Source organism: Microtus pennsylvanicus, chromosome 15 (assembly GCF_037038515.1).
Source record: "Microtus pennsylvanicus isolate mMicPen1 chromosome 15, mMicPen1.hap1, whole genome shotgun sequence".
NCBI lineage: Eukaryota > Metazoa > Chordata > Mammalia > Rodentia > Cricetidae > Microtus > Microtus pennsylvanicus.
In genome coordinates this window covers 14,592,544-14,610,965 of record NC_134593.1, presented here as the reverse complement: position 1 = coordinate 14,610,965, position 18,422 = coordinate 14,592,544, and the positions used below count along the sequence as shown (strand labels likewise).

Sequence of the window (18,422 nt, the reverse complement as noted above, 5' to 3'; positions counted from 1 at the left end):
TAGTCTCTGCATCTGACCTGGGGGCTCATTTGTGCTTCCCAAGTGTCTGCTTGCTATATTTTAAGTGATTTCACACAGCAGCCAGGTTAAATGAGAAAAAGGAAGCAGAGATGCCCACACCAGGTGGTTAGAGGGTCTCTCTTGTCCATATATCCATGGCATTTCATTTCTTCCTGCCAGGAGTCCAGGGACGTCGGATGGCAGGCTGCAGAGGGCCCTTTCAACAAGACTCTGTTTGCCTACCCCTTCCCTTTCCCTAAGGCCTCAAGATGGTGAGGCCAGGAAGAAGGACCACCAAGAAGCCTAGGCCATAAGATGCCTCTTTATTGGTGCTGGAGCTGTTGCTGAGGGCAGGGTGGTGAAGCCTCATCAGGAATCTTGCCCTCAGCTACTTCCTTCTACGGGCGATGCTCTGTCCCAAGGGAACCTCTTCTGTCAGCTTCTGTAAAGGAGAAGATAATGATACTGAAAACCTGGAGTAGAAAAATGGGCGTGACAGGTGACTTCTGGAAGGTAGGGGTGGAGGTACAGTGGAGTGCTGACAGCATTACCTGTAACAGTCGGGCCTGGTAGGCAGGACGGTCCTCTCCTTCCACTGCCTGGGGATGTACATGTAGGTAGCGTACAGTGGCTGTCTCCAGCTCCTCCACATCATACAGCGTTGCTGGGTCCAACGAATGAGCATTGATGAGGCTCACAAGATATTCTTTGTAGTGTGCCCTGGGGAGATGAGGGAGCAGGAAGAATATTTACTCTGCTGTTTAATATTAACGGTGTGACCTACCATCTTGTTGGGCGTTTGGATTTTTCCTTTTTGTGTTATGCTGTATGAGCCCACCCCACACTCATGTCACAGAACAACTTGCGAGCTGGTTCTCTCCTTTCACCATGTGGGTTTGGGTGGGGGTAGAACTATGCTCCCCATGCTTGGCACTAAGCACCTTTACCCCCACATAGTGTCTCACCAGACCACAGTGGGATTGTTCTTTTTCTGAGACAGGGCTTCTCTGTGGAGAGCCTGGGCTGTCCTGGACACAGTAGACTCTTACATGAACAAGACTATTAGCTCCTCTGCTTGCTCTCCTTGCAGGCAGTGTCAGCCAGAATCTCTGTGCCGCCTGCCGCTACCCATCCACACCCCTGACCAGCGGCCCCTCCTTCCCTCCCTCCTACTCTCCCAAGGACCAACTGGCCCCAGAGACCCCATCTTACTGCCTGGGCAACCTAGCCCTCATCCCAATGCCATGCTCCATGCTCTGGCAGGCACTCACTGACAGAGGCCGGCATAGCCAGGTGGAGTTTCCTTGCCACAGGCTTCATCCCTGAACCCACTGGGAACCTCTTTTTGTTCCATCACTCGGCAGCCACCTAAGAGTAAGGAAGGAGGGGAACGTGTTGGGAGGGGACCTCCGGCTCAGGAAGCCCTGCCTGTCAGTAGTAGTTATGTCGTTACTAGGGAGAAGGGTTCAGAGGCAGAGTGGCCTGGTGACAGGTGGAGGCCTGGGCGCCCCACTTCTCACCGAAGAGGCTTATGACCCATAATCACAGGCTTTTTTTCTGGCAGGGGGAGGAGACAGCATCTCACTGCAGAGCTTTGGCTGGCCTGTCGGATGTTCTTCAAGCTGCTCTCCTGTTTATTACTTAGCTCCTACACAGCCAATTTATTCTCTGGAGGGCTTGCTTGTTTGTTGAGACAGGGTTTCTCTGTGTGTGCCCTGGATGTCCTAGAACCCGCGCTATAGACCGGACTGGCTTTGAACATATATGCCTGCCTCCCCCCACCCCCTGGTGGGGATTAAAGGCGTGTGCCACCACTGCCCAGCCCTCTGGAGGTCTTATCTCTGCCTAGAAGCTGAGTAGGGTAGGTCAGAACCTTACTCAGCATCGTTTGTTCCCCACACAGAACCCCAAACAGTAGCCTAAAACCTAGACAGCTGGCAGGTGTCATTAGTCACTCAGCTAATTACCGGATCCTAACCATTAGAGAACATGAGAAGAGACTTAAAGGCCATGTGCTTTAATGATTCCTTGTAACAGCTTAGTCTAATGATGGATATTATCCTCACCAGTTAGGAACAAGACAAGGGAAGGTTAACTACGTTGCCAAGGGGCACACAAACGAGTCCAGATCCTCCCTTTCTTTACCCACAATGGGAACCCACCACACCATCTCCACAGAGGCTTGTCAGACACTTACCTCCAGGGACTGCCCGGGTCCCAGCTGGAGGCTCCGTGTTAAACATGACATTATTGTCCTAGGGAGAAGTAGAGACACATGGGCATTGTTTCCCTTGATTCAGCCACTGGCCCATGTCCTAGCATTCAGTCTTTTCCCTTCGTGCTCAGCCGGCATCCCATCTGCTAGTAATCTGCACACGCAGCCGGGCTGGCCACCTCTGACCTGCAACAGTTTCTGGAGCCGGACAGCAGACCAATCCCGTAGGTAGAAGAGGCAGTCTCGAGGGTGGTGGCCATGCAGGGACTTTTTCACCCTGCAATTAGGGTCTGGACATTTCTGGTAAAACCCAAATAGGAGAAAGAAGTTGGAAACTGTTGGTGTCCTGGACTTTCAAGAACCCCTGTGTGGGGGTGGGGTGGGGGGTATGGGAGTGAGAGAAGATCATGATATTAAGGGGTATGGGCAAGCAATGGGAGAAGAGGGCAGAGATGCTTTCTGTCCTATTGACCATTTCTTTTCCCCTGGCCCCGCCCCTCAAGCCCAACAGCCGCCCACTTTTCTCTCCTTCCCTCACTCTCTGAACTCACGTTCTTGGCGTAAAAGGCATTATAGCAGCCGCTGCAGAACTGGTGCCGACACTGGGTGCAGTGGAAATGCATGCAGCCACCTCGGGCCAGTGCATATGAGAACTTGCACTTGGGGCAGTCTGCAAGGGGAAGCAGCTCAGGGTGAGGGCAGCACTGCAACCCAGGTCAAGGTGGAGGCTTCTTCTGGTAAGACTGTGCAGACAGACTAAGTGGGGTAGCCTTACCAATGCCATTTTCCTGAAGATACATCGCCAGGCCTTGAGCCTGGTATTCTGGGTCATTGGTGCGTTTCCAGTTCTGGAACTCCTCACAGCTCCGTCCTCTGTGCTGCTCCTCCCACTGCCAGGAGGAAAGAAGGCTGTGCATGGAAGCTCTACCCCACGCCCAAGTCTGTCCCGTTGGCCCAACCACTCACACCCAGTGGTCCCAACTTAGGACACTACTGCTATCTACCATTCACTCAGCTCTGAACACTGAGAGGCCACTGTTTTTCACTTCCCTAACCACTACACATCTGTTCATAAACCTTGGCTGTTCCCATACAAACCTCACCTCTTTGTTCCTATTGCTACCACCTTACTCCAGGTAATTGTCAAATCGTGCTTCAAATGCTATGCTCTGCTCCCTCCACCCCATTTTTTATTTCAAAGTCGATGTCGGGAAACTCCCTTAGTGTCAGCAGCACAGACCCCGAGGGGTGGGGGCACAGGGGTTCATTTTGTTATGTTCAATGACAGACACAAGGTTCTCAATAGCAAACCAACCTTTTAAAAGACAAACGCTAGTGTCACTTCGTGCACAGTCTCAAAACAAAAGCCAAACCTCTGTACTACTTGGCCTCAAGGGCTGCCCTCCACTGGCTGCCACCCTGCCATTCTCACTCTTGCTCTTGGGGCTCCACCATACATCATTTCCCCCCCAAGTTTGGCTTTTCTATAGATTCTTCTTTTGGCCCCAAAATACTTTCTGCATGGATGGCTTAACTTCCAGGCCTGTGCTTAAACAATTCTGAACAGACATGGCTGGGCCTCAGGAGGCTTAGCCAGGATGACACCAAGTTTTAGGCCAGTTTGGGCTACACAGCAAAGTCTCTCAGGAAATCAAAACTAAAGGAAAAGGAAGAGCCCGTCTGGCATCTCCATCTTCAGGCAGACAAGGCTGCTCTTCCCAGCCTAGGTTCCACTCATAGCTTTGGCCTGTACAGAATTGCACCCACTCTCTCCCCTTCCCCTCCTTTCTTCTCCTTTTCCCTGAGCCTGGTCCTTACCTAGGGAACCTTCCGTTCTCTATACATGTGTGTATATGTGGAGGCCAGAGTATAAAGCCCTGTACCACTTCTTTTTGAGACAGAGTATTTCACTGGCCTGGAACTCAGGATATGATGACTAGCCAGCAGGCCCCAGGGATACGCCTGTCAGCAGTAACTTCCCCAACCCCAGTGCAGGAATTACAAGTATCTATCAACAGACTTGGCTTTACATTTTTCTTTTAAAAAAATTAATTAATTTAGTGCGTGTGGGAGTCAGAGGAAAACCAGTAGAGGTCAGTCCTCTCCTTCACCTCTGTGGGGCCTGGGGCTAGAACTAAGGATGTTGGGTCTGGTAACGAGACCTTAACTGGCCCTAATCCAGCTTTGGAATCTTTTTTTGTTTGTTTTTTTGTTTTTGTTTTTCAAGACAGAGTTTTATATTTTATAGTCTTGGCTGTCTTGGAAATAGTTCTGTAGACCAGGCTGGTGTCAAACTCACAGAGAGCCACCTGCTTCTACCTTCCAAGGGTTTAAAGGCATGTGCTACCACCGCCCAGCCAAATATTTTATTTATTTAATGTGCATGGGAGTTCTGACTGCATGAATGTCTGTTCAATATGTGTGTGGCTGGTGTCCAGGAAGACCAGAAGAGGGTGTGAGCTGCCATGTAGGTGCTGAGAACTGAACCCAGGTCCCATGGAAGGGAGGCTAGTACTTTTAATTGCTGAGCCACCTGCACAGGTCCTGGAGACTGCACTTAGGTCCTCCCACTAACTGGGTATCTCCCTAGATACCCAGCAAGCCCTTTAAGCTTAGAGAGCAGGACTGTTTTGTTTCCGTTGTACTCCCTGAGTCTAACAGAACCCGGCAATAGCTTAGTCAACACTTCTGAAGAGAGGAGTGAGACTCACCTGGCGCTTGCAGCGCACACAGAAGGTCTGGTGACACTGGGGACATGTTGCCTCCAGTTGTTCACGTTCATATATGAAGCCAAAGGAACACTGTGAGCGCAAGAGAACAAAAGCTGTTCAAGACCTGACGTGGTGCCATACCCTGCCCCTCCAGAAAGTTCCTTTTGCCAGGCTACTTACCTGGGCACACCACAAGAACTTGGGGTCTCGCATGAGCACACCCTCCGTCAGCTTCTTATGAAATAGGGCATATGCATCTGGGTCGAGGCTATCTCTGAGCTGAGGACAAGAAGCAGAGGTGGTAGATGGGTAGAAACTTGTTCAATCAAAGCCTAGTCCACCTAAACCATCGCAGCCGTAGTACCTGGATGTCAAGGGTGGAGAAGTAGCTGAGTAACTGGTTGTCATCAGTAAGGTCAGGGCGGCCACAGGCAGGACACACCATATCTGTGATGTGCTTTTCCTTCAGGGCGATGGTGAAGTGCTGGCGGAAGCAGTCAGGACATATGGTGCACTCACAGGAGATGAGGGCCTGCATCTACAGTGGGAGGGGAGAAGAGAAAAAGGAGAGATCTGCTGTCAGCCCTGGGATACACCGAAAAACTGAGGTCTAACTAAATGCGCAAACAGCAAGCTCAGCACCCAGAGGTCCTAGGCAGGCAACCCACATCTGAAGACAGCTGGAAGGAGGGCAGCAGACAGTGGTGACGCCAAAGTAAAGCAAACACCTCTAAAGGCATGCTAGCACTTCCGATCTTGTGGGACACTGGGATTAAGAGCACATGCCACCACATAGGGCCATACTCTATTGTGATCACACATTTGAGACAGAATTGTAAATCTGACACAGATGAACTGGGGACGTAGCTCAGCTGGTAAACAAAGCCCTGTGTTCAGGGCCTAGCACTGCATAAACCAGGCTTAAGGGTACATCCCTTGTCTCAGGATCAGGAGGTGAGGAGGAGGGTCAGAAGGTCAAGGTTGCCCGTGGGTGTATAGTAAGTCTGAGGCCAGCCTGGCTATATAAAAAGAAAACACTCTTCCACATACAAACAAGTAAACAACAAGAACCATACTATAGCTAATGCTGTCTGTGTACTGTAGTTTTGATGATACATAATAATTACATGTCACCACTACGGGAGGGTGGGTAGAGTCCACAGAATTCCCCATATTAGTTGTGCAACTTTCTATGATTTACAATATACACAGTTTTTTATATATGTAATGTATATAGATATATAAAACCAAACACAACACAGAGCCAGACTAAGATTATATTCACTTGAAGAACTGCCACCTTGGACCTAGATCAAGTGAAGCTCAGAACATAACAGAGACCTGCTTCTATCACCTAGATATTATGATATCAAACTTACTGTGCTGGTTATAAAGCTTGTATGAAGGTGGGGGTTTAGCCCCCAGTGCTTCCTAAACCTGGGTGTGATGGCACATGCCTGTAATTCTAGCATTGGGAATGTGGAGGAGGGAGGCTCAGCACACCTACAATCTCCTCTAACCACATAGTGAGTGCATACATGAGACCCCTGCCCAGATTAAAAAGAATCATTGCTGGGCTGGAGAAATGGCTTAGCCAGCAATAGTGTTTGGTGTTCTTCCAGAGGACTTGTTTGGTTCCCAGCAACCATGATGGGTGGCTCACACCCGTACCTGTATTTCAGTTCCAGGGGATCCAAAACCTTTTGACCCATGGGCACCCACATACATGTGACATATACACAAATACACAATAGATAAGGAATAAATTTTAAAATTATTGTTACTTTCTGCTGGTGTGACTATTGTGGTTGTATTTTAAAATAGAATTTACTTTTTAGAGAGTTACTGAAATACTTTTTCTTTGTTTTTTTTTTTTAAGATTTATTTATTTATTATGTATACAACATTCTGCCTTGATGTATGCCTGTACGCCAGAAGAGGGCGCCAGATCTCAGTACAGATGGTTGTGAGCCACCATGTGGTTGCTGGGAATTGAACTCAGGACCTCTGGAATAGCAGCCAGTGCTCTTAACCTCTGAGCCATCTCTCCAGCCCCTTCTTTGGTTTTTTGAGACAGGGTTTCCTTGTGTAGCTTTGGTGCCTGTCCTGGAACTAGCTCTGTAAACCAGGCTGGCCTCGAACTCACAGAGATCTACCTGCTTCTGCCTCCTGAGTGCTGGGATTAAAGGCATCACCACTGTCTGGTCATACTGAAATACTCATAGATAAGACCATGACACTTGAGATCTGCTTCCAAAGAGCCCTCGGCACAAACAGATGGATAAAGATCAGGCATTAAGAGAAGGATTTTGAGGGGAGAGGAGCAGGGAAGCTTAGTATACTTTTTTTAATACTATTTGCATGTTTGCTATAGTTTAGATCTATTCATTTTTTTAAACTTTTTTTTTTTTTTTTAGACAGAATCTCATTAGTGACCCTGTGTATCTTGGAACTCTCTATGTAGAAGAGAAAGGACTCAGATTAACAGAGATTTGCTTGCCTCTGCCTCCTGAGATCTAGGCTTAAAGATGTGCACCATACAGCTGTCAAAAGCGGAATGCTGGAGGTACGTCCAGGTCTCTGGACACTAGGAATGTCCTGGAAGAGGATGATGGAGCCCTAGTCTCTTACTTTCTAGCTTCCTAGCCAAGAGCATACTGGTTTTGGTGTCACATTTTCCTACCTGATGTGCCAGCAAAGGTCCAAAACAATGGAACCAACAAATGAAAAACTAAAACCTCAAGAACTGTATAAAAAAAATACATGTTTTCTCTTCATAAGTTGGTTACCTCAGTACTTGTTATAGTAAAAGAAAGCTAAAACAATGTTGAAAGCTCCAACATTTTTTAAAGGGGTGTTCCTGTTGTTCCCTTATCAGAAGGCTTCAGTGGTGTAAGGACGAAAGCAGAAGACAAGGCCATCTAGGGTGAGGTGGCAGCCCAGCAGGAGCAGAGTCCAGGTATAGGAGGAAGGGACTTACCCGGTTGCGGGGAAGGGCCCACCCGCACACAGCACATTCCTGGGCAAGCAATCGGCGAAGAAAGGCCCGGTCATGGCTGTGCCTCACGGCCTCCACCACGTCCAACAGCTCATAGTTTCTAGGTGTCTCCTGCAGCAGTGACAGGGCCAGCTCTGCCCGACCCCAACTGGGCAGAGTGTAGACCGCCAGAAGCCGCCGGACCAGGCTCTGCAATGTGATTCAGGAGACAGTGGCTGTCAGACCCCAAGGATCTTCCCCCTCAATCTTCTCTTATTCCCTTAAGTGGGATATTGGGTGTCTTGCCTACTCTCAGCACCTGTCTATCCAGCCCATCCCAGCAGGGAGTGGGTTCAGGGCCTCTGTCCCACAGGCGCTGATGGAAGGGCTCCAGACGCTGGCGCTGTAATTCTGTCAGGGCCCGAGCCACATCACCCCCGTGCTGGAACAAGGCCTGCAGAGACCCTTCTTTAGGTCCAAAGCCCAGGGACTGGAGCTCCTTCACCTACAATCGAAAGCACTGAGATGTTAAGAGGGAACAGCAAGCAAACTCTGGTGCTCTCCACCCCAACCCGCCTCCCGCATAATGGTACCTTCCTCCTCCTGGCTCGCACACACTCCTCTACAGCTTCATCAAGGTTGCCATGACGATCAAGCCAGGCTTTCCGGGCTTCCTGACAGGAAAAGGCACCCAGTCCTGGATCCTGCTGTCCAGCTAGCTCAGCCACCATCTCCAGGACGTAGGACAACTCTGAACGCAACCACTGCAGGGGTACCTCAGTGCCCGAGTACTGTAAAGCTGAGAAGATCTCTTCTGGACTGGCACCTGCAGCTTCCCCTTCCTAAAGAACAGTCACACCCAGACACCAGCAGAGGAACATCAGGAAGACAACTCTATCAACCCTTAGCCTGGTCAGCAGTGGCTAAGCAGGGACATACTATGTGACCAGGGCACAGAATGAAAACTGACTTCTGCGAAGCATTCAAAGTAAAGCAGCTATAGCTAACAGTAACAAGTCTTATAAGAATGCTAGCTGGAGATGGGTGGTGGTGGCGCACGCCTTTGATCCCAGCACTCGGGAGGCAGAGGCAGGTGGATCTCTGTGAGTTTGAGGTCAGCCTGGTCTACAGAGTAAGTTATAAGATAGCCAAAACCACACAGAGAAACCCTGTCTTGGGGGGAAAAAAATGCTGGCCAGGCATGGTGGTGCATGCCTTTTATCTCAAAAAATAAAAAACAACAATAAAAGAATGCTAACTAACAAACTGGCATCTTCTTCCCCCAAAGCTCAGCCCATCTCAACCCAGGCCCAATCCACACCCTTACCTGGATCATGCTCACTAGCTGGAGACTTTCCTTCCGCATCTTATCCTGGCGGTGCTTCTCTGCGTCTCCACAGGAACCAGGCAGGGAAGTACTGAGGTGTTCTGGGGACCCAGGCTTTGGGAGATCCTTTTCCAAAGATCTAGTATAGGGTCGAAGGGCATGCTGCACTACGACGGAGTTGCGGGTTCGGTTGCACATAGCGCATACCCAGACAGTGTCTGAGTTGCAAAAGGTACAGTGATCACAGTACCAGACTTGAGGCTGGGCAGACGAGAGCAAAATATCCTCCTGATGGAAAGGTAAAGAGAATTATCCTACTGACTGCGTGGCTTAGGTTCATGAAAGAAATACAGAGAACTGGGGAAACCAAAGACAAGGGATATGATAGAGAGAACAGCTTGAGGTTAACAGATGCAAATAAAGAGCCGGGAAGGCCAGGATGGGTTACCTTAAGGGACTGGTGGCAAACACCAGCATCATGGGAGTCCATCACCAAGCTGGGAGGCTGGGCCAGTCGAGGTCGCTCACATATAGCACACAGGACAGCTGCTGCCTCATTCTCAAAGGTACAACTCTGGCAGGCCCACTGATCCCGTGCAGGCTCAGGTTCTGGGCCCCCAGTTCCTTGGGACCCCTCTATTCCCAGCATCTTACAGCCTCTGGGCTGACTACAGGCTGCACAGAGCACTGCCCAAGGCTCATTTTGTGTGATGCAGGTAGGACAGCGCCAGGGCAGACAAGCATTTGCAGTATCAGGGGAAGAAAAAGAGCTATCTCCTAGAGCCAGGGAGGCTGAGTGGGGCTGTGGCTGGGACGAGGCAGGCAAACTGTAATAGAAAAAAGACATGGCTAGCTGAGGTGGAAGTTAGTACCTGAGTCTCCTCACCCCTGGGAATCTTCACACTGCCTAGATTATGACATATAGCTCTGGCTTCTGGGATTGCTGTTCTGTCTGGAATACTCCCACACCCACAGATGATTCAATTATTTATAGGGTAGAGTACAGCTAACATTTTCCAGGTAGCATCTCTTAACACAGTACCTTAATCTCCCCACACTAGGTGTTTCTAACACTGAATGGGGCGCTCTTCAGAAAAGACTGTTCACCTACTACTACCTGTGTATCATAACAATCTGTCTATCATGACTGCTACTTGCTTAGTGTTTATGTCCATAGTTTCCTTGATGGCTAGACTAACTGTTCTCTATGAAACAACCTGGCATATAACAGACACTTGAGTCATCTTCAATTTTCTTAATTTCACTATCACTGAGAAAAGAGAGCCCCTCACCTAGAGTTTAGGTTAATGGTTTGGTGAGCCCCAGGCAGGGTGTGGCGAAGGTGATGAGCGCGGGATGGATGTCCATGGAATAAAAGATCACAAGCTGGGCATGAGGTTTGATTACAGGCTGGACAGTGCAGTGTGCCTGGGGCAGAACCACAGAGAAAGCAGGGAACAGGGGAGGAGCCTGAAAAAATAAAATCAAAAAAGCGTAATTTCAAAAAAAAAAACCAAAAACTACATTCACATACCAGTAAGTAAACATATATACTACAGCCCAGACATGAGTCACACTGTGTACCTACCGACAGATGAAGAAAACAGGTTGCACACAATAAGTAGCTTATAGTAACACACAAACTGGAGTATTAGTCACAAGGAACAAAATCTTGTTACTTATAGGAAAATGGATGAAACTTGATGATACCATATTGAGCAAAACAAGTCAGACATAAACAAATATCATCTTTACTCCCAGCCCCACACCAAAATGTAGCTCTGGCTGACTTGTAGCTCACTATAGACCAAGCTGGTCTCAACCTCACAGAGATCTGCCTGCCTCTGTCTCCCAAGTGCTGGGATCAAAGATATGTTAGGAACTAGAGTTAGGAAAGGCTGTGAAGTTAGGAAGGGTGCTGGGAATTGAGACCAGGTCCTTTGTAAGAGCAACAGGCGCTCTGCACCACTGAGCCATCTCTCCAGTCCCCAGAGTAACTTTCTTAAAAAGTTATAAAGCTGGAGAAATGGCTTAGAGGTTAAGAGCAACACTGCTCTTGCAAAGGAGCCAAGTTTAACCTCCAGCACTCAGGTTGGGCAGCTCAGCACCGTTTGCAACTCCAGCTCCAAGGGATCAGTTGCCCCTGGCTTCTGTGGGCACCTGCACCCACATGCACATATCCACACACCACACTACACTACCCTCCCACCCCCCAAAACACTAAAAATTAAAATCAAAGGAGATAAGACCAGGCTACACTCAAATCTGTTATGGGCTGAGGCAAGTCAGGAAACTCTTCTTTACAATATCTGGACCCAAGAGGGTGGGGGTGGGGGGGACACGACTTTAATCTTTTGAAATAAAAGACAAATACAAGAAGATAAAAGACCTAAATTTACATCAATCTAATCCAATACTTTCATACAGGGCCAGTCATACCTGGCGCAGAGGGGAGGGGGCCAGGAACAATCTCTCTCAAAAGGGGGTGAAACTCTGAAAGCTGCAGCATCTGAGGAAGAAAGCAGAGAATGCACAAGTGTTTGGGGGACAGAATCCCATAAACCTAGTCCCTTATTTAACAGCACCCTTTCTGCCTTCCTTACATCGTCTTCAACATTGTCTCTTAGCAGCTCGTCCAGTGCGTTCTGTCTTGGATGCTTATTCTGCAAACAAGATTTAAAAGAATTTCCACCTTGAGCAAAGTTCTCCTTGTAAGCCCGATCCCCTAACATTTGAAGGGAAAAAGGGTAGCAGAAGCTTCCAGAGTGCTGCAGAAACAGAATTCACCAGTATGCGGGCTTTCAAAGTGCCTCGAATTAGGCTGGGTTCCCAGTCTACACCTTAAAGACCTTAGAATCAGAAGGCCATCTCACCTGCAACAACAAGCTGAGCTCCGTGCGAAGCAGTAGCACTTCTACTGTGACTATGGCAACCTGGTACTCATCCGGCTCCTTTTGCCCTTCAGGGAAACTCAATCCATCTGGGCGCTCCTCAGTATAGCCGTACAACCGCAGCACATCCCGGCCCCCCTGCCACACATTCAGGACCAGGTCACTAGCCAGCAGGCCTCCTAGGCAAGAGAGCTGGTTCCCCACTCAGAACCCCCCCAAGTCCCTTCTGGTCAACCCCCAGTATACGTCTAGTTCCCTCCGATAAGGCCCAAGAGTTTCACCTGCACAGCATCCACCGTGCTGCGAAAGACAGGGTTATTAAACTTCACTGAGCGCCAGTACCGAGGTCGCTGTGGGCTGAGGAGGTTGCGCCCATATTTTTCCAGGATGTTCAGGGCCGTGGATAGAGTGTTGAGGTAGTTTCGAGGCTAGGAACAGTCAGAAAAGCAAGATTATGAGGCTAGATCATCTGGCCTCTAAGCCCCTTCCATGGCACGCCGGGCGGGCTTAGCCTCACCTCCCCATGAGCGTTGCAGCGGACCAGGCGTCCGGCATCCAGTTGCAGGTAGCGGGCGGCTGGTGGCAGAGAGGTGGCCAGAAACGACTTGAGCTGCTCCTCGGGAAATGCCTGCGCGGAATCCAGCCTCAAGGCGCTCGCCAGCTTCTCGCGGGCTGCCAGGAAGGCTCGCTCCTCCTCTCCCGGCATCCCGAGACCGGAGACAGGCTCAGCTTGACTGTCCACCCGGAACAGGCGCGAGGCGCGGGGGCGCGCGGCGCCGCTGCAGCCAGGGTCACTCAAGCCACCGCCCCGCTCAGCCCCGGCAGCTGCCAGAGGGTGCCGGGAACAGGAAGTACTGGCACAGAGGGCGGGACTGCGGACCGCGTTAGAGGAAGGGGCGGGCTCAGGGTGACGGAAGAGCTGTAATCCGGAAGGGAGGTGAGTTTGCAGCCAATGAGGAAGCCGCTGCGCGGGCTCCTCCCACAGTGCGAAGGACCCTTCTCCTCCTAGTCAAGCTCTCCACCGTCTCGGGCTGTCTCCGCCTCTTCCGGAGGGATCCCCCCTCCCCCGCGTGGGGTTGGTCTATTTTGCCCAAAGCTTTCCTATCTTTATTTCCACGGTGTTGCTCAATTCCAGTCCCCAGCGGGGAAGTTCCCACCTTTCCGGGGACCCAACTCCGGCCGCCCTTAGCCCGCTTAGGCGACTCCCGCTTTCCTCCAGTCTGTCCTGAAGGCAAGGCAGTTCCCCTCCCCCTGCCAGGCTTTCCCTCTTCCTACCCTTCTACTCTCTCGGATGCTACTCGGTCCCTTCCTTAAGGTCTAACCTCAGGGAGCCCCACTCCTGAACCCCCCCCCCTTTTTTTTTTTATGGTCCTACTCTCCCAGTCAGCACTTCCCCTGGGCGGCCCTAGGTAGAAGCTCCGCCCTTCTCGAGAAGCAGCCGCTGTTCCTTTCGCCACTGTCCCACGTTCCCCTAGTCCCTCCCCTGGATAACCCCCAGGCTGGTGATGAAGCCAACACCGCCCTTCCTGGTGGCATCTGGTTGGGAATGGCTGACAGACTATTTACTGTTAGTGGCTTGCCAGGAGGAGGGGGAAAAAAGAGGGAAGGGGGCGTGGCTGAGGGGGTGGGTCTGGGCCTGGAGAGTGAAAGCGAAAGCTGGGGCGACTAGCCCCGAGAGTCTAGAGCCAGCAAGAGAAGCATGGCCAAGCCTTGTGGGGTTCGGCTGAGTGGAGAAGCCCGTAAACAGGTAAATGGGAACCGGAGGCCAGAAAGGGGTGAGGAGTCCTAATGGAGCTAAAGCTGGGTGCTCCTGGGCACCAGGGCCTAGCGTGAGAACTCTTTAGGGCTTTCACTTCTACTCGGGGACTACCACTGCCTTGCCCTTTAGCCAGTCTGTGCCCTGAGCAGGGTGTTCAGGGAAAACTGGCACTGTGGGACAGACATGAGCTCCGGTTGGAGAGGGTGGGCTCTTATTCTTTACAACCGAACCCCCTAACCCGCGTCTGACTACTGCTGTCTGTGCAGGTGGATGTCTTCAGACAAAACCTTTTCCAGGAGGTGAGTCTCTGGATCCAAGCGACTTGACCTTAGCGCCGTGATCTAAGGGCCACAACCTCGGAGTAACCCCCCAATTCATCCTAGTTTTGGCCTTTCCTAACCTTCCTGCTTACTCAAGGTGATCTCTACTGATTGGTTTCTACTCCTCGTAATCTGATCGCTCTTAGAACTCTTAACTGCGTTTGCCACTCCCCCACCCCACCCTCTTCTGCCGAGAGGGAAAGATGGTGCCCAAAGCACCCACACTCCTACTTCTGCCACCCATCAGATTGGGCAAGTCCCTTACGTTCCAGTTCTGCAGTTTCCTCATTTGTGATTCGGTGATTTCTGAGGGCCTTCTTCTCATCCTTCTCCGCGGACATCTTGTATGACTGTTTTTGTAACTCGCAGGCTGATGACTTCCTCACCACGTTTTTGCCACAGAAAATCCTCTCCCTGAGTCAGCTCTTGCAGGTGAGTGGGTTAAGACTCCTCTACTCCATCGCCCGGCGACTTTCCACCACCTGTGCTCTGAGAACTAGTGTCAGCATGCTGGGAACTTAGCCTGGTGTAAAGCGTGAGCCTGGACTGGGAGGGAGAGAGGAGGGAATGGAGGGGAGGCTCTGACTGGCTAGGGGAGGAGGCTGGACAGTGCCTAAGAATAAATTCTGCAGGAGGATTTCCTCAATGTGACTGACCTCTCCTCCCTCCGGGCTCCTCTGGACATCCCCATCCCAGATCCTCCACCCAAGGACGATGAGGTAAGGCATTCAGTGCGCAGTGCTGTGGACTGTAAGCCAGTGACACCGCTGTAGCCTCCATGGGTTCCCTAAAGTTGCTTTTCTCCTTTTGCCTTAGATGGAAACAGACAAGCAGGAGAAGAAAGACGGTAATGGAGAACTGGGTGACTGGGAGGGAAACTGGTGCATTGATGTGGAGTAACCAAAAAGTCTGTCTGCATCCTTTTCATAGTCCCTAAGTGTGGCTTTCTCCCTGGGAATGAGAAGCTTTTGGCTCTGCTTGCTTTGATTAAGCCAGAAGTCTGGACTCTCAAAGAGAAATGCATTCTGGTAAGCCAGGAAACTGGAGGATGTGGGAAGAAAAGCAAGGCAAAAGCTATGTTCAATTCAGAACTTTCATCTAGATACCTAGTATTGAATAAGGAAACTTGCTTTTGTGTCTTGGATTTGTGTGTGTGTGTGTAAATTGTGTATGCACACACAGGCGTGTGTAGGTCTTTTCAATTGTGTATATGTTTGAAGGCCAAAGATCAACATTTGGAGGTTTTTTTTTGAGGCATGGTTTCACTGCACCTGGAGCTTGCTGTTTTAGCCGACCTAGGTTACCAGGGAGCCTCCAGGATCTGCCAATTTTACCACTACCACCTCCAACACTGGGGTTACAGTGTACTCCACTGTGCCCTGCTTTTATGTGTATGCTAAGAATTGAAGTGCAAGTCCTCGTATATTTGTGTGTGCACAGCAAACACCTTACCTGCTGTCCTCTCCCTTTGGGTTTAGATATCCTTTGTTTTTCTCATTTGACATCTGTGTGGTTTCATAATGGTAGCTCTAAAAATGAGAGTCTGTGCTGTAGCTACCTCTGTAATCTCAACCTATGATTTGAGGTACACAGAGTAGGTGATATGATACAGTGAGTTGGTTTAAAAGCTTGAGCCCTAGAAAGAATCTAGATCAAATCCTGATTCTGTCATTTATAGAGCTCCCTTAGACATTCTGTGACTCACTTGTTTCTTGTGTTAAATGGTACGGTCAGACTGTAGGCTTTGGAAGATTGACAGTGATTAGATAAGATCAGTAATTTATAATATGACACCTAGCATGTAGTAAGTGCTCAATTAGATGTAGCTGTTAATAAGAAGTGGCATGATAGGGAGGCAGAGGCAGAAGGAGCCTGTGAGGTCAAGGCCTGCCTGGTCTACATATGAAGTGCCACAACATTCAGGACTACATAGAGAAACCCTGTCTTAACAAACAGTCAAACAGAAGAATCATTCATCTTGCTATGGAAAGGAGAGATGGCTCAGAGGTTAAGAGTACTGCTAGCTGGGCATGGTGGTGTGTGCCTTTAATCCCAGCACTCGGGAGGCAGAGGCAGGTGATCTCAGTGAGTCCCTGGGCCAGCAGAGCGAGTTCCAGGACAGCCAGGGCTACACAGAGAAACCATGTCTTGAAAATCGAAGGAAGGAAAGAAAGAAGGAAGGAAGGAGAAAGAAAAGAAAGAGAGCACTGGTTGCTCTTCCAGAGGACCCAAGTTTGATTTCTAGCACCCACATGGCAGCTCACAGCCATCTGTAACTCCAGTTCCAGGTTTTTTGTTTTGTTTTGTTTTGTTTTTGGCCTTATGTGGGCATCAGGAATGCACGTGGTGCATAGATAGTCATGAAGCCAAAATACCCATACACATAAAGAGTAAAATAATAAAAATAAATAGTTTTTTGAGAAGTGGCATGATGAGATTCTAGTTGGATTGTTGAGTGAGTGCTCTTTTTAACATAGGTAATCACATGGATCCAGCACCTGATCCCCAAGATTGAGGATGGGAATGATTTTGGGGTGGCAGTTCAGGTAAGAATCGGTGACTGAAGACAGAGTCGGAAGAGACTTGTGGGTGAGGGATGAGAGCAAGGCATAAACTAGGAAGTAGAACGAAGAAGGGAGATGAAGAATTTTCTTTGCTTCTTATTTCTCTGTAGGAGAAGGTTCTGGAGAGAGTGAATGCTGTCAAGACCAAAGTAGAAGCCTTCCAGACAACCATTTCCAAGTGAGAACAGCAACAAGACCACAGGGACCTACAGAGACATTGCTGTAGGATTCTCAAAGCAAGGCAGATCTGTCGGAATGATAGCAGACTGAGGGGTGGGGTGTGTGTGGCTGTACATCTCCTTTAACGCACACATTCCTTATTTACAGGTACTTCTCTGAACGTGGGGATGCTGTAGCCAAAGCCTCCAAGGAGACCCATGTAGTGAGTGCATAGTCCAGCATTTTAGCTGAGGCTGGCCAGGGGTGGAATTGAGGTGGGGAGAAGAGATCCTCTTTGTTTTGTTTTTGACTTGCACAATGTGGAAAATATATTCCAGAGAGCAAAACTGATTAGGACTCTAACATCCTTGACCCTTTTCTTTATTTAATTTTGTGTTTGTTGGAGCTTATCTTCCAGTTAATCTCTTCTTTGTATAAGAAAACAAAATTAGGGGCTGGAGAGATGGCTCAGTGGTTAAGAGCACTGACTGCTCTTCCAGAGGACCTGGGTTTGGTTCCCAGGCACCCACATGGCAGCTCACAACTGTCTGAAGATCCAGTTGCAGGGGATCTGACACCTTCACACCAATGCACACAAAATAAAAGTTAAATAAACCATAAAAAATATTTTTAAAAAGGAAAGAAAACAAAATTAATGTCTCAATCTCTGCTGGCACTGACTCAGTTTTGTCTCCTACTTCCCAGATGGATTACCGCACCTTGGTGCATGAGCGAGATGAAGCAGCCTACGGGGTACTCAGGGCCATGGTGCTGGACCTGAGGGCCTTTTATGTGAGTGTGGAGTAAGCTCCTGAGGGAAGTGGATGGAAGGCGGTGGGAAGCCAAGAACCTAACTCTGTTCTTCTGGTCTTCCTCCAGGCTGAGCTTTATCATATCATCAGCAGCAACCTAGAGAAAATCGTCAACCCAAAGGGTGAAGAAAAGCCATCTATGTACTGAGCGAAGGATTAGAAGGAAAATAAATGACTTATACTTTATGTTATTACCTCTGTTGTTCTTTTAGAGATCATTTATTGAGAGCCTCAGACAAAGGTGACTGTGGAAGTGAAAATGGGGAGGGTTGGTTAGGGGATGGCTCAGTGTTTAGGAGCACTAGCTGTTCTTCCAAAGGACTCCGGCTAGATTCCTATGACCCACACAGTAACAAGTAACTGTTGTAACTCCAGTTCCAAGGGATCTGACACCCTCCTTTGACCTCTGCAGGCACCAGACATGCACATAGTGCACAGGCAAAAATGCAAGCAAACACCCTTACACATGAAATAAAAACAAAGAATTACAAGAGAAAATGGGAGAGAGTGCCAGGAAAATGAGGTTGATGTGTTCTTACCAGTTCCTTCTAAAGAACAGGGTAGAGCAGGGCATGGTGAGGATGCCTTCAATCTCAGCACTCGGGAAGCAGAGGTAAGTGGATCTCAAGTTCAGGGCACCCTGGTTACACAGTAAGTTGAAAAGGATCAGGGTAGAAGTTTGCATGC

At 49.4% G+C, this 18,422-nt stretch overlaps 2 protein-coding genes across 2 annotated transcripts; one reads left to right on the top strand and one right to left on the bottom strand.

Moving 5' to 3' along the window:
* Nucleotides 1-303: 303 nt before the first annotated feature.
* Rnf31 (ring finger protein 31) lies at nt 304-12,985 on the bottom strand. Its single transcript, XM_075949986.1, has 21 exons — nt 12,639-12,985; nt 12,403-12,549; nt 12,104-12,259; nt 11,834-11,893; nt 11,670-11,739; nt 10,523-10,700; nt 9,679-10,057; nt 9,231-9,518; nt 8,497-8,745; nt 8,223-8,408; nt 7,907-8,113; nt 5,291-5,464; nt 5,107-5,205; nt 4,927-5,016; nt 2,991-3,105; nt 2,767-2,885; nt 2,402-2,515; nt 2,198-2,255; nt 1,272-1,368; nt 552-720; nt 304-442 (listed from the first exon to the last, which is right to left on the bottom strand). Exons 1-21 carry the CDS (start codon nt 12,825-12,827, stop codon nt 389-391), a joined length of 3,198 nt encoding a protein of 1,065 aa, XP_075806101.1. The 5' UTR covers nt 12,828-12,985; the 3' UTR covers nt 304-388.
* Nucleotides 12,986-13,169: 184 nt separating this feature from the next.
* On the top strand, nt 13,170-17,921 carry Psme2 (proteasome activator subunit 2). The gene is made up of 11 exons (XM_075949989.1): nt 13,170-13,868; nt 14,147-14,179; nt 14,570-14,632; nt 14,833-14,919; nt 15,017-15,047; nt 15,131-15,228; nt 16,678-16,746; nt 16,875-16,942; nt 17,092-17,146; nt 17,629-17,715; nt 17,803-17,921. Exons 1-11 carry the CDS (start codon nt 13,821-13,823, stop codon nt 17,881-17,883), a joined length of 720 nt encoding a protein of 239 aa, XP_075806104.1. The 5' UTR covers nt 13,170-13,820; the 3' UTR covers nt 17,884-17,921.
* Nucleotides 17,922-18,422: the final 501 nt, after the last annotated feature.

Excerpts from the sequence above, each read along its gene's own strand:
- Psme2 (XM_075949989.1), top strand. The coding sequence starts at position 13,821 with ATGGCCAAGCCTTGTGGGGTTCGGCTGAGTGGAGAAGCCCGTAAACAG. Across the intron at positions 15,048-15,130 it reads CAAGCAGGAGAAGAAAGACG|TCCCTAAGTGTGGCTTTCTC; the intron begins GTAATGGAGAAC and ends TCCTTTTCATAG. Across the intron at positions 17,147-17,628 it reads CCTCCAAGGAGACCCATGTA|ATGGATTACCGCACCTTGGT; the intron begins GTGAGTGCATAG and ends CCTACTTCCCAG.
- Rnf31 (XM_075949986.1), bottom strand. The coding sequence starts at position 12,827 with ATGCCGGGAGAGGAGGAGCGAGCCTTCCTGGCAGCCCGCGAGAAGCTG. Across the intron at positions 11,894-12,103 it reads AGCTCAGCTTGTTGTTGCAG|AATAAGCATCCAAGACAGAA; the intron begins GTGAGATGGCCT and ends TCTTGTTTGCAG. Across the intron at positions 9,519-9,678 it reads TTTGCCACCAGTCCCTTAAG|GAGGATATTTTGCTCTCGTC; the intron begins GTAACCCATCCT and ends CCTTTCCATCAG.